The 14,790-nt window shown below is 49.2% G+C and overlaps 5 protein-coding genes across 5 annotated transcripts; 3 read left to right on the top strand and 2 right to left on the bottom strand.

Moving 5' to 3' along the window:
- Positions 1-537: 537 nt before the first annotated feature.
- On the bottom strand, positions 538-1,674 carry LTR84_008810 (uncharacterized protein; the record flags this gene model as incomplete). Its single annotated transcript, XM_064852354.1, has 1 exon — positions 538-1,674. The coding sequence occupies one exon, from the start codon at positions 1,672-1,674 to the stop codon at positions 538-540; it is 1,137 nt and encodes a 378-aa protein (XP_064701628.1).
- Positions 1,675-2,150: 476 nt separating this feature from the next.
- RVB1 (RuvB ATP-dependent DNA helicase pontin) lies at positions 2,151-3,693 on the top strand (the record flags this gene model as incomplete). Its single annotated transcript, XM_064852353.1, has 4 exons — positions 2,151-2,294; positions 2,353-2,572; positions 2,623-3,170; positions 3,232-3,693. 4 exons carry the CDS (start codon positions 2,151-2,153, stop codon positions 3,691-3,693), a joined length of 1,374 nt encoding a protein of 457 aa, XP_064701627.1.
- Positions 3,694-6,170: 2,477 nt separating this feature from the next.
- On the top strand, positions 6,171-8,345 carry LTR84_008808 (uncharacterized protein; the record flags this gene model as incomplete). The annotated part of the gene is made up of 2 exons (XM_064852352.1): positions 6,171-7,742; positions 7,800-8,345. The coding sequence occupies 2 exons, from the start codon at positions 6,171-6,173 to the stop codon at positions 8,343-8,345; spliced, it is 2,118 nt and encodes a 705-aa protein (XP_064701626.1).
- Positions 8,346-10,003: 1,658 nt separating this feature from the next.
- On the top strand, positions 10,004-10,993 carry LTR84_008807 (uncharacterized protein; the record flags this gene model as incomplete). The annotated part of the gene is made up of 1 exon (XM_064852351.1): positions 10,004-10,993. The coding sequence occupies one exon, from the start codon at positions 10,004-10,006 to the stop codon at positions 10,991-10,993; it is 990 nt and encodes a 329-aa protein (XP_064701625.1).
- A 467-nt stretch (positions 10,994-11,460) lies between these two features.
- On the bottom strand, positions 11,461-14,631 carry LTR84_008806 (uncharacterized protein; the record flags this gene model as incomplete). Its single annotated transcript, XM_064852350.1, has 1 exon — positions 11,461-14,631. One exon carries the CDS (start codon positions 14,629-14,631, stop codon positions 11,461-11,463), a length of 3,171 nt encoding a protein of 1,056 aa, XP_064701624.1.
- Positions 14,632-14,790: the final 159 nt, after the last annotated feature.

The following is a 14,790-nucleotide window of genomic DNA, read 5'->3' as shown; positions in this document are numbered from 1 at the left end:
GCTAATCACTTCAACGGAGTCATAGATATCCTAACAGGTATATGATTGTTTCTGAATCTGCATGAAGATGAAATATATGTAAGTTACTTCAAGTCCTTCAGATTCTATCGAGTTGAAGTTGTCTAGCAAGCCCTCGGTGTCGATGTGGATTTGTCAGCTGTTGAGAAAGCCGGGCAATTCGGAAGGGTTGTTCCGAAACAGCCTTGATATTGGCTAGGGACCCATATCATAGAGTTGCGTGTTCCGTATGATTCATGGGATGAAACATATCTCATACCTCCATGGCCGTTCGATGAATGCGAATTTTTATGCATAATAATGGACTATGCTGGGAGTCACGCTTTCTGATTTTCGATGGTAGATGGAGTGGCTCGGTCTGTGAGATGAATAACTTGAATGGTACCAGACTACAATATCACTGGCAGAATGATTTGCTTTCGCCTTATTGTGAAAAGTAAGCTCTCTACTAGATATACCATGATGACATACTGTACAGAATAGGAGGATTGGATTTGATATACAAGAGAAGTGGGAATCTTATACTGAAGCTGTAGTCTCCTTCAGACGGAACGTCTTCTTACTTGCGTCCACCCTCTGCGCCTTCGCCAGCTTCTCAATGTTCTTGGCCTTCTTCTCCTTCTTGATGATGCTCCGAAGTTCGTCCCGGAACTCGTCGACAACGACAGTCCGAACCCGCTCATCAGCTTCGACTGAGTCTGCCACAAATCCTTCAGCCTCGTCTCCATCGCTTTCAACTTCCCTGACTCGCTTCCGCACGGGAAGATCATGTTGACGAAGGCCTGGAACTTGAACGTCATCAAGGTCGTATTCTGGCAATGTAGTGGGTAGCTGAAAGCGTGCAAAAGAGTTGTCCTTCAGAGCATGCAACTCAGGAATCTTGTACTCATGCTTCTCTCCCGAGTCGATCCATTGCCTTTGAACATGAGCCTCGAATCTGGTGGCAGCATCTCTTAGACTCTGCCAAGCAACCTCTTGTTGGTCGATGAGCTTCTGCTGTCTCTCTGGATCGTTCCAGGCATCTTCAAATGATTCGATTAGAGGAGACTTTCCTTGCAAGCCCAATGCTGCTCTCTGCTGTTTGTATTCTTCCAATTTCTTTGGAGACGTCATCACTAGCCAGCGTAAGCGCCACCCGAGCAGACCCAGTTCCTTTATCCTGGCAGGCTTCTCTCCACAAAGGTATTCATCGAGACCACCGCACTTCTTAATGGTTCTCATGACGCGTGCAGTGATTGGTATTCGCAGCTCTCGATTGAGAGCTTCACTCCGAACCGTCTCCAATCTAACATTAGGAAACCAATGGCGCAGAGTCTTGCCCTTGTTCCTTCCTTTGGAGATCTTGTTCCCAGAGGTAACAGTGGCACCTCCGTAGAGACCAAAGTTTGCTTCCTTGAAGGTGACGTTCTTGCCATAGGGGTAGAGAGGCATCAATGGGTCTGAGGTGCCTGCATTTTTTATCGAAGGGTCTTCAAGGCTGGTTCTGTCCTCGGACTTGAAGGTGAATCGAGGTTTGAAATGGGGAGAGACTGATTGCTTGGTCCGGTGGTTGGCACGGAAGTCCTTGTACTGAAGAGATGTCGGACTGCGGAAGACCGGGTCTAGTTCGAATCTAACAGTTTTGAAAACATGACTCGCCGTAGCTGTGGTGGTCATGTTGAAAGTTTGAACAGGAGATGAGAGCTCGCTCCCGAAGGAGAGGGATTGTTGCAAAGATCACAACCGCAGTGAAGAAGGCATCGGAGTCTGTTGAACTGAAATCGTAGGATATTGACTGGGAGCTGTGAGAAGTACGATTGCAAGTGGTGTAATTGAGACTAAAGGCCCTGCCTGGTAATAACTGTGAAGCAAGAGCAGCACCAGGTCCAAATTCCAACTGCAAGTGTAAATGGCGGCTCCTTCCTTCTGAACCACTTTTCTTAGCGCGACTTTTTTGACAGGGATCAATGAAAGTCCGAACTGCAGTGCATCCCAAATACAATTCCACTGTGACCAAGAATTACAACTGAACACTGGTCCAAGTCTCTCAGACTCTTGTCCATCTATGCGAATCGCCATTTGAGCAGTCTCTTCCTCGACCCATCCTCACAGATACCCTTCAAAATCCTCCCTTCTCATCGCCTCCTGCCACCATGGTCAACATCAGCGAAGTCAAGGGCAATGCACGCGAAAACCGAACCGCAGCACATACTCACATCAAAGGTCTTGGTCTACGGTCAGATGGTACTGCTGAGACCTCGGGAAATGGATTTGTAGGACAGACTGCCGCCCGCGAGGTATGTACCTAATTCTGAAGCCAATATACCATGATCTGTCCATCTAATTCAACCGTAGGCCTGCGGTGTCGTGGTCGACCTCATAAAAGCAAAGAAGATGTCAGGACGGGCAGTTCTCTTAGCTGGAGGTCCCGGTACAGGTAAAACTGCGCTGGCCCTGGCAGTCTCACAAGAACTGGGCACCAAAGTTCCCTTCTGTCCCATCGTGGGAAGTGAAATATACTCGACCGAGGTCAAGAAGACAGAAGCTTTGATGGAGAACTTTAGACGCGCAATCGGTACGATGCCAACCCGTTTGATAACCCCCAAACACTCACATCAACCCTAGGATTACGAGTGCGCGAGACCAAGGAAGTCTACGAAGGCGAAGTCACCGAACTCATTCCTGAAGAAGCGGAGAACCCTTTGGGAGGATTCGGTCGCACCATCTCCCATCTTGTCATCACTCTCAAGTCTGCCAAAGGAACCAAGAAGCTGCGACTTGATCCTAGCATTTACGAGGCCATCCAGAAAGAACGTGTCGCGGTTGGGGACGTCATCTACATCGAAGCCAACACGGGCGCATGCAAGAGAGTCGGACGATCAGATGCATATGCCACGGAATTTGATCTCGAGGCCGAAGAATATGTGCCGGTGCCTAAGGGTGAAGTACACAAAAAGAAAGAAGTAGTCCAAGACGTGACACTGCACGATCTCGATATCGCCAATGCAAGGCCTCAGGGTGGTCAGGATGTTATGAGCATGATGGGCCAGCTGATGAAACCCAAAAAGACCGAAATCACTGACAAGCTGAGAGGAGAGATCAACAAAGTCGTCAGTCGGTACATCGATCAAGGCGTGGCAGAGCTAGTTCCTGGCGTTCTTTTCATCGACGAGGTAATGCCCATTCCCATCCATGATTTGATGACTAGAGCCCAAGACTAACAATGGTCTCTAGGTTCACATGCTTGACATTGAATGCTTCACATATCTCAACCGCGCTCTAGAATCACCCATTGCGCCCATCGTCATCCTCGCCTCAAACCGCGGCAACACCATCATTCGCGGCACCCAAGACATCTCTGGCGCTCATGGTGTGCCTCCCGATCTCCTGGCCCGTCTACTCATCATCCCAACCCACCCCTATAACGCCTCGGAAATTCAAACCATCATCCGACTACGCGCCAAGACCGAAGGCGTTCTGATCTCTGAAGCCGCCGTTGAGAAAGTCTCTGCCCATGGCACCAACGTCTCTCTACGGTACGCCCTGCAATTACTCACACCGTCCAGTATCCTCGCCAAAGTCAATGGCCGGTCCGAGATCAGTCCTGCCGATGTTGCCGAATGCGAGGATCTGTTCATTGACGCAAGGAGGAGTGCAAAAGTCGTCGAGGGTGCTGGTAATGCTTTCATTAGCTGAAAGATATATTGATGCATGGCAAAAAAGTTATGAAATAGCGTTTTCGACTTCTGTCATGCGTTCATCTCAATTTGCTCGACCAAACGCATGGCTCAGGCTTTGATCATTAAGCGAGATAATATCGCGTGTCTCGATCGTGGGCCGCCGTGCGGATCCGACACGGACAAGGGCTTTGAGGAGTTTGGGACAATGGGTAATCATACTCAGGTCGGCATGTCTGGACTTAGATGGCGCGGAGTACTCCATCTTTTGAGGGACAGGATGGGATACCCAGGCATGTACAATTATGGGAAGCGAAGTTGAAGCACGTCCAGGTTAGATGCTGTTATGAAGAGTTACTGCGATCCTCACTAGATTGCAGCACTCTAGATGATTCCGATAGCGGAATGACTATCTACGAAGTTTGAAAAGAAGTTGATTATAAGTAATGAGTTCTCATTCGTGTCGTCTATGGGCATCATAACAGAGGTAGACATCTCAGTAAACTATTGTCTCCATGCATACAACACAAGCGAGGCACTCCATCAGACCGAGACCGGCCACGACAATACGAATTTGCCTAGCACAGAATCACAAAGTTAGCAAGGCAGGTCCAGTAACTGATGTTGCGAAGTTATGATTCATGTCAAGACAAGAAAATCAGACATCCAAGGAAGATTGTGCGCTCAACGACACCTGGACTTATTTAGGTTCATGCCAGGGCTAGCGTGAAAACTGCGAATGTGGAAAAGGTATCGATCATGAGAAGTGAGGTGGTGATAACCGTATGAGGAGAGAGAGATAGGTACGTACAATTTACAACGTGGTGATCTGGTAGTCTAGAAGACCTACCGTGTTCGCCGTTCGAACGAGGAGGAAGAAGAAGATCTGTTATGAGAAAAGCTGCGTTAGCCACACTGTGTAACAAAGACAGGCAACGAAGAGAGATGACTTGATGGATCGATATAAAACTGATCAGACAGAAAATACTGGCTAGTAACAGTCCGTTCAGCTACGACGGACCGAATGTTTCTTCAAGGGCGATTCAGAGATTGAAAAGAAGTTTGTGATATTTTGTCATCTTGAGAGTTGGCGGGAGGTGAGGGTTGGGATGGGACGGATGGGAAGGAGAGACACGTACCTAATCCTGGAAATGCCGGGTGATTCTGTCGAAGAGGGTTGTTGGCTGGGAATATTGAATGAGTGAGAGAGAAAAGTGGTGGTAGAGTTGGAAGAAATGAAGTTGCTCAAGCGCAAAGCAAATCCAAATAAATCTTGTCGGATAAAACTTAGTGAGCTTATCCAACGCTAGATCCTTGGCACATGAATCAGGCAATATACCCGGGGATTTCGCTACTAATGGAGAAAAGAGCGTGATTCTGCCCTGCCCCCCAGCTTTGCGCTCTTCTGCCTCTCCCAGTTTTGCCCCTGCTGGCCTGGCCCTACTCGTACGACTCCTGGAAAGGTTCCGAAGTGGTCGCCCAGAGGGTACGGAAGAGAAGGCTTCACCACCTGGCCGGCCACCTGCAACCCGCACCTGCTGCAACTTCGGCCTCTCTGCGCCGCCCACACCCACTGCCACTGCCAGCACTTGCCAACTGCGTTCTCAGTTCTGCCCATCCTCCCAAAGCCCTCTCCCATTTCTCTCCCATCGCCATCAAACCATCAATTCCACTCCATAATTCCCATCATCCGGAGTCCTTCATCGCCTAGTCTTTGATTACTGCATCGGTCATTCTTTTTCTCATCTTGTCTCTCGCCTCCTAATCGATTTGGATTTTACTGCGCCAGTCCAAGTCCTATTTCTTCCTCCAGGCCCTCCGACAATCACGAGCACAGACACCCCCGATAACGCTGTCAACATCTCACTCACTGACTGCTACCACTTCCACCTCGACCACCGGCCACAACCAACCCGCCCAATTTCTCTCACCTGATCCAGTACTCATCACACATCCATCCCGTGATCAACAGATCCCTCAAATATGAAGTTTTCGCGATCCTCTTCAACCCTCACCTTTTACCTGTGATCTTCCGGCTTCCACTTGTCGCGACCTTTGACCCAGCCCCATAATACCTTACTTAGGTACGGGTGACATCAGCTTCTACTCATCAGACGACCGCATCCATCGCCTCGGGTTTCCTGAAACTCCCGTCGCATCTTTTTCCTCTCCTCATCACGCATCACAAGAGGCTTTATCTCGCTCTTTGTGCAAATGTAAGAACTCGATCACCCACTCGCGAAACACAAATTCGTCTTTCGGATAAAGTGGGGCCCTGCGTTTGGTTCCCAGGTCAGTAGGAAGATTCAAGAGGAGGACTCACACATCGTCATTCCTATTTGCCGCCTTCTTGGAATCTGATTAAGACTTTTGAGGTTAAAGAACCTTTCCTGCTGATTGTCGGTCAAGATCATCTTACCCAAGATGATGGCCCAACCTTTTCCTACCCATGCGGGTTTAGCTCCTGGTCATCCAGGTATACCCCATGGACATCCCATGGCAGGAATGCAGCATCCTGGCGCTGCCCATATGGGTGGTCAACCCCAGCATGCTATGATGCAAGCCATGCATCCTGGCGTCTCTGGTCCTCAAGTTACTCAAGGTCCCATGGTCAGCGGTATGCCCCCCGGTGCAGGAACTCCCGCTCCAGGGCCCATGCACTCCGGAGGAATGGCTATGGCTCATCTCGGTCCACAACAAGCCATGTTCCAGCAACAGAATCCCCAGATGAACTTTGGTCAGATGCAAATGACCCCTCAACAGCAGCAAATGATGGCTCAGAGAAGAATGCTGCAGATGCAGCAACAAAATCAACAGCAGGGTATGCATATGATGCCCAATGGTCAGCCTGGATTTAATCCCGCCCAGTTGAACGCACAGATGAAAATGAATATGATGGCACCACAAATGCAGATGCAGATGCAAGCCGGAAATCCTTCCATGCAAAATTTCCAACATGCACAGCAACAGCGTATGATGCAGGCTCAGCAACAACAAGCGCAAGTTCATGCTGCTCAGCTAGCTGCCAACCGCGCTGCTCAAGCCCAACAGATGCAGATGAGCAGATCGCAAGAACAGACTTCTCAACCTCCCCAACAGGTTCCAACACCCGCGCCACAACCTCCTCCCCAGGCGCAACCACAACCACAACCCACTCCTCAACAGCAACCACAACCAAAGCCCACTCCGCAACAGCAACAAGCCCAGCCTGTGAACAACCAACCACAGCAAGCCCAACAACAACACGCGCAACAACAGCAACAGCAAGCTCAACAACAAGCCCAGCAGCAGCAACAGCAGCAGCAAGCCCAACAGCAAGCTCAACAACAGCAGCAACAAAACCAGGCCGCTGCCAACGCTATGAAGACCAGTGAAGCAGAGGAGGAAAGTTCCATCAAACAACAACAAGATCTGACCAGTTCCATGATGATGCAAGACATCTCCAAAACAGATGTTCTTGCCGGTCAATGCATCCTGCGTTTGATCTCGTATCAGAACAATTTGGCTAATCCTGAACGGCCTAATGATATTGATTACTGGGAAGATACCATGACAAGATATTTCTCTCCGATCGGCTCATTACGACAACAGTTGTACAGCACCAAAAATGGCGGCGACAAATCCTTCCAATTACAATTTCCGTCCTTGGCCAGATACTTTTATGCGCATTTTGCCTGTGGGGTAAAGCAAATGTTCCTGCAATCTTACGATCACAATGAGAACAAACTGCCAAATGGTGGTGTCCTTATCGTGAGCAGTACAGCTAGTTTGACTTATGTCTTTCAAAATGACATTCGAGTCACTACTACTGGACAACTTCGTGTCACCTTTGATGAGATGCAGAGGATCGATCACATGAATATAAGTACGACCGGATGGCAGGAATATATCCCTCGAAATGCCCTAATACAGCCTCAATCCCCCGAAGTCAAACAAAGTCCCAAGATCACCAACAAGAATGTCAAGCGTGCTCAAGGCAAGGCAACAGAAACCAATACCCGTCTAGTCATTCCCCAGTCAGGTGTGGGTGAATTCGGTGTACCAAACCACATTTTCCAATTTCTCGAGGTAAGTTTCAGTGAAGATCGACTGTTGACGAGTTCTGCTAATTGATGTTCATTCAAGGTTGCTGAAGTCATGACCGCTATGGGACCAATCATGGAATATTTCCATAACCATCCAGGAGTTAGTCCAAAAGATGCTCTCTATGGAGTGACTGCAGAGAACAACCAGAATATGGCCAATGCCACTAATGCTGCTCGGTTGCAAAATCAAATGGCCGCTCGGGCCAATGGGCAAGTAGCATTTCCCAATCAAATGAACCCAGGAATGAACGGACCTGTTCCCAATCAATTCAACTCTCCTGCCATGGGACATTTGGGAATTCCACAAGCCCAAGGGTCTCCTCTAATGGGAGGCGCTAATCATACTCCGAGTCCTGCGCAAAATCCCGCTGCTGGTGGAGTTGCCATGATCCATCAAATGAGTGCTCAAGGCTCGAATTTGAGTGGAAGTCAAGGTCCAAGTACAAATACAAGTCCCAACGTCTCCAACAAGAGACGACGAGCCAGTGCCGTCAAACTTGAAGAAGAAGGCGCCGGCGAGTCGAATGGTGCAAAACAGGTCAAACCTAGTCCTAAGATAGGAGGCAAACGGCAAAAGGGCTCATAGAGTCGCCAAGAACCTCAAAGATTGATGAGAATACCCACTTAATCTTGGGCGCAAACTCGTCAACCAAAGGATGATCAGATTTACGGAGTTGCCCAAGACATCAACTTGTTTCTTGGGATTCCTGATTGACGATCCCTGTGATTTGACTACAGCAAGGTGTTTGAATGCACTTTTCGGTACAGATGCCCGCGATAGACAGTGCTACGACACTCCTGCATTCATACATCCTCTCAAATAACGACCAATAGGTTGCAGTACCACATTCTGGAAAGTGACGACTTTTGTCGTCGATCATCGCCCAGGAAAATACCTGAGATAGCGAAATCTATCTCAAATCTCCAGGCTCACAGCCGTGCACCGCACGTTTTTCCGGACCCAAGGCGAGGTTTTGAGGATAAACTCGTCGAATTGTATCATATTGTCGTTGGATCCGCTTTTATGGCGCACTTTTGATCGTTCTATTTTCTTTTGCAGGGCTTCGCTGAAGCGGCGTTGTTTGTTCTTTTGGATACCACGTTGAAATGGGGGAATGATTTTCAAGATGGGTGAACGCAAAAAGGAGATCCGGTGCTTCGTCAACCTCTTTGGATGACGAGCGTACTCAGAGATGATTTGTCCCAAGAAACGGATTCATGTGCAGATGGACTACCTAGAGAATCGAGTTTCAAGTTACGGAGATGGGCCGCAAGAGGGGGAATCTGGAGTTGGACCTTTGGAGCTTGAACAGTCAGACCTGCTTCTTGGACCTTGCTCGACTCGACTTTGAGATCAGTCCATATTCCTGCCTAATAGAATTGATGTCTTCATGTGAAATTTTCGTTTATTTCATTCCTTGCAGCATTCCAGGGAACAGAATTGTACAAGATCCCAACAATGTAGTACAGAAAGTGCCACGTATCGTGCAGCGCAGCAGGGATTTCGCTATGTTGGATCGCTTTCGAAGCCTTGCAGCTCGTGATATGCGAGATCTTAGTTCGTGCAGAGACATGAAATCTGAAACACAGCCTGTTCCCACTCGGAGAAATAATGTTCCTGGCTTATCCGGCTGTGGACTTGCTTTTCCCATCCGACTTGTAGACTTTACTCTCGATTATTGATTGCATTCCTGGAGACCGAGTACATAGAGGCTGGCTGAATTCTCAAGAAGGTGAATTCGAGGATTCTCTTCCCTGTGGATGACGGAGTGGTGAGTAACTCACCTTCAGCTGCACTATCGACCTTTAGTCATCTGCGATATCTGGATCATTTTGCGGCGAGGATTAGTTTTCAGATCAAGTCGCCCGGCTCCAGGTCTCGGGTTTGTTTCGGTAACCAGCGCTTGCAGTCAGCAAGTGGGGGAGAACAGCAGACAGATTGTTGACTTCGGGATTCTATCTTTCACAGGCTGTATGACTCGCCTCGTGAGCTTGCAACTCAGTGAATGATATTGGTAAACCGACCGAAAAAACTCAATCAATATACATAGATATCGGCGGTCGCAATACCTGACAGTATCTATATTCTCCTACGGGAGGCCGATATCTTATACACAGGATCAATCCTCTTGAAATCGCCCTTCTGAAGGGTGAAATTGTCCCTATCGCTATTGGTTTCTAGCGACATATTTACATCTGAGGAGAACATCATCATTTCCCCCTTCCAAGATCTCCATCAGAATCATGGCTACAACAAAGCTCTCTTCTGGTTCAGAAACCATCAAAGCCAACACATCACCTCCAAGCACAATCCTCCTGGGGCTCTCCGGCCCTTCATCATCGGGCAAAACCACACTGGCGCGTCTCCTCCGAAGCATCTTCAACCTTACCGTCCCATCACCGTCGTCCCCAGGCGCAACAAACAAGATCTCGCTGTTCATCCTGCACCAAGACGACTTCTACCTGACGGATGCGCTCGTCCCGGTAATCACCGTCTCCTCGACGGAGTTCGGCACCCGTGACCTCCAAGACTGGGACTGCGTGGAGAGTCTCGACCTCGACATCTTCGAGTCGACGCTGCGGCACGTCAAGCAGCACGGCACGGTCCCGGAGGGGAGCGTCAGCAAAGAGGACCAGAACGCTGTGGGGGAAAGCGGTGTCAGTGACGACGAGGTGAAAAGGCTGAGAGGCGTGGTGGAGGAGCGGCTTCGTGCTTCTTCTTCTACTTCTACGACGACGACGAAGGACACAGGGGACAACAACAACAACAGCAGCAGCGACAGGGAACTTCGGATCTGCATCCTCGACGGCTTCCTGCTGTATCCGCCACCGCCACCTCCTCCCTCAGAACCAGCGTCATCGATCTCCACACCACTAACACACCTCCACGCCCTCTCGAGCTCACTCCTCGCGCCTCGGCTCTTCCTTCCCAGCACACGCACGCAAACCCTGACGCGCCGCGCCCGCCGCACCGGCTACGTGACGCTCGAGGGCTTCTGGACCGACCCGCCCGGCTATGTCGAGGACGTGGTGTGGCCCAACTTTGCGCGCGACCATGCCTGGATGTACAGCGGGGGCGACGTCGACGGCGGAAGTATTGATGAGGAGAGCTTGCTCAGGGATCACGGTGTGCGTGTTTGTCCCGGTCGTGGCACCTGGGATATGCAGCGCGTGTTGGAATGGGCGGTCGGTGTGCTTGTTGAGGAAGTTGAGGCGAGGGTTGCGGGTGTGTAAGGGGGGGAGGGGTTAGTGGATGGTTGACGCGGGGAGGAAGGGGTGGATATATGATTGTTGCGAGGGATCTTCGGTTTACATCTATCTATCTACTTGCAGATACTCGAGATATATTGGGTCGCTCCAGGAGGGCTTTTTTGAGTGCGATGACACATACGTACTTACATAGGAACTATATTAGAAAATCAAGATCCATCTCTAGATATCTATTAATGTTACAGTTTTCCCCTGGTCACCGGTCATACGTAGGTAGTACCGTGTGGATCTATAGAAAGGGCCAGAGATCTCTTTTACGTAGAGACTTAGAACGGCCCAGCAATGCGAAATACATAAAGTACAAGCTCTTCCCAAAGAGATCAGGACTCGAACACAAAAAAGTCAAAGTATGACCACTTGCTTCACCCTTCCGCCATGTTCGCGGTTTCTTTGAGTGTAGAGACGCGATACTCGCTACATCATCAATGCCCTTATTCTCGCACCTTGATGGTATCCCTCTCCTGTTTGCCCTTAGTGGGGAAACCAAGCTTGGGAGTTTTCTTCTGTTTGCCCCTCTTGTCACCATACTGCTCGTCGAATTTTCTGATGTCTTTCAGACTGGTCATGTCTTCACTGATGCTAGCGCTGATTTCTTCCATGGCAGTTTCGAAATGTTTGCCTGTGAGTGTCCGGCGTTCTGGATGTTGATATGGCTCAGTTCCAGTGTGTTGTTTGGCCAGACGGTTCTCTTCCCTGACGGCATTCAGTGCGGCTGCTACACTGAGATTTTTCAGGTCAGAGCCTGAGTAGAAAGGTGTCGACTTGGCTAGGGCTGGGAGATCGACGTCAGAAGCGAGATTCTCATTCCGCAGGTGGATTTTGAGGATTTCAAGTCGGTCAGATTCTGTTGGGAGATCGACTAAAAGTCGGCGAGGCAGGCGACGGAGGACGGCGTCGTCAAGATCCATGGGTCGGTTTGTGGCAACCATGATAAATGCACTGCCGGAGTCGTTGCTCATTCCGTCCCATTCCTTGAGGAATTGATTGAGAAGTTCTCGATGATTGACACGACGACCAGAGTTACTCCTGGCACTGAAGATGGCGTCTGCTTCGTCTAGGAAGACAACACAAGGAGATAATTTCTTGGCGAGGCTGAAAAGTGCTTTGACATTCTTTTCGCCCTCGCCCACATACATATCGTTGATATCAGCAGCGCTGATTTCCAGCATAGTGGCTCCGGACTCTTTGGCTACTGCTTTAGCAGCGAGTGTTTTTCCTGTGCCAGGTGGTCCATAGAGTAGAAGTCCAGGAATTTTATCTGATGCTAGAACACCATATTTGAAAGCATCAGGACGGGTGAGAGAGAGCGTGGTTAGCACTTGAAGGGCGTCAATGGTTTCTACTGGCATGTGGACATCGTTGAAGGTGGTTTTGATATTCTTCGGCTCGATGATACCAGTCATGAGTTTTTTCTCATATTTGGTGGCAGATGCACGGATTCGGCGTAATCGAGAATCGTCAAATGATGGGACCACTTGCTCATCGACCTCAGGGCCTCCTTGACTTCTAAACAGCTTCATCAAAGCCTCACCGTCGGTGGACTTTGGTTGTGATGAATCATCTTTATTGGCCTTTCTGTAGGTGGTCGCCCAATGTGCCTTGCTTTCATCACTATTCCGTAGCATGGCTGCTGCTTGACCAATGATGGGTTGGTCACGAAGATTTCTGTCAGCGTCCGATGGTACTTTTGTAGCAAGCATACCAGTGAGATATGTTGCCAGGCGTTGAACATAAGCGAAGCTCCAGACATGGCCTTCGAGTTCTAGTCGATCACTAGGATGCAACTCTTCCAGGAAATTACCATGCCAAAATCCGGCCCGTAGATTCACAAATATTGTCGAGTCTCTGACTTTCATCATTTGCCATAGATGCCTCATGTTGATGGTGGCAATTCTTCTCTTGCGATCTTGATGCAATGTTAATTTCGATCTGGTATTTGGTAATACCGGAGTCAAAACGACGTTCTGAGAGATTTCCTGTGGTCTTCCATCTTGAATATCCTGGATTTTCTGTTTGGTGATCGGTACTCTTCGAGTTGTGTCTGTACCAACAATAACAATATTTGCGCCGTTTTCGCGGTACGAAGAGACACCTGCATATAGCATTTGGAGGAATTGATTACCAATATGCATTTCTTGTATCGCTCGAAGGTCCTTGACGTGGATTATTGTCGAATGGGCTGGTGTTCCTGTCTTTTTGACCGCGTCTTTGCGCCGCTCGCCGGCCGCACGCTCCGTCTGCTCACCGTCTTCAGAAATCTCTATCGCAGAAAATTTTTGAAATTGCATGAGAGTTGTTATCAAACGGTCAATTATGTTGGTGAAGTCGGGCATACGAGGTTTATTCTTTGAAAGCGAACCAGGTCCAAAAACGTCCATTAATCTCGTGCGTCCTCCTGAAGAAGACGACCGAGAAGGAGCATCGCCCAAAAGATCCTTAAGAGCAATGGTAATAGGCCTCCCGACCATGAAAGGCATACCAGGCATTGGTCTTGGTCCGGCAGAATCGGAGAAACGGTTCATGTCGGAAAGAGAATCATCTTCGTCTTCGTCTTGGCCATCTTCATCCTCCTCCAAAGACTGCTGTGAAGCCATCTCCGAAGTTGTCGATGATGGGTCGGAGAAGGTTTCGGAGAAGACTTCATAACTGAGTAGGCGCCCAACCATGGCAACATCAATCGGTTGACCAGAAACTCTTATAAGTTCGGAAATATCTTGAGCATCCAGAGATACGATGCCACAGCCCAGGTCTCGTGCTAAAGTTTCGACGAGTCGATCCAAGTAAACGGCGCCATCTGATCCAGTGTATGACAAAAGGAGATGATTCCTGAGATGCTCATCTAACTCTGCACGCTTAGAACTTTGACCACTGTGTAATAACCCTCTTGCAGTACGGACCACCTCTTCATACTGATCAGCCACAATGTAATATTTCTTGTCATCTTGAGCAGTTTCCGGAGAGCCATCTTGTAACAGCGAAGTCACGGCTTTACTTGTCGAGTCCTCACTTAATGTACTGTGACTCGGGTGACTTTCATTTGATTCATTTGCGTCCTGTCCGGGTTTCGCAGGGACCCCAGTCGGTTTGGGCGCACCTCCTCCTTCATAGCCAGGCACTATATCAATGGTAGATGCTTCATCGGCTGAGAGCGGACCCATGCCAAAGAGGTGAATATTGTTGACAGCAAACCAATCAGGCAGTTTGGTATTGATTTCAGGCTCTTTCTCTTTAGAAGCACGATTTCGCAATCGCCGTTTGGCTGGCGACCCATAGTAGTTGAGCTGCTCCTTGCCTGCATTCTCTGAAGGCAAAGATTCTTTCTCTGTCGGGGTTTGCGTCTCTGGCGGTAGAGAAGGATAGGAAGCAGCGGCTTCCTGAGTCTTTCCTCTTGCTACCTCTCCACGAGATGCTGAGTCGGTCGCATGGTCGGTAGGAAAGCGGCCATTAAGTGAGTTAGAATTGCTCGGGGAGTCTTGGGGAACGCGCAATCGGTTGGTGGAATGAAAGGAGCGTGTTTTGGAGGCGTGGTTTCGGGCGCAATGGCGACAAGTGCTCTTTATTAGCTGCGAGAACCTCAGTTCTGCCTGCAAGGTAGAATGCATCCGAGCGAGTGGGCGGATGATCGAGGTACCTTGTAGATATCAGTAGAGAAGAGGTCGTCAAAGGGATGGTGGATTGTCACGGAGTGGTGTTGGATTGGATGAACAACCAAAATAATTCGATTGCTGGAGCCGCATCGCCTTTTTTCTCCGATTGGCGGA

This window comes from Exophiala bonariae, assembly GCF_035927105.1.
Source record: "Exophiala bonariae strain CCFEE 5792 chromosome Unknown scaffold_33, whole genome shotgun sequence".
Classification (NCBI taxonomy): domain Eukaryota; kingdom Fungi; phylum Ascomycota; class Eurotiomycetes; order Chaetothyriales; family Herpotrichiellaceae; genus Exophiala; species Exophiala bonariae.
The sequence above is the reverse complement of the archived record's forward strand: the minus strand, read 5'-3'. Positions and strand labels throughout refer to the sequence as shown.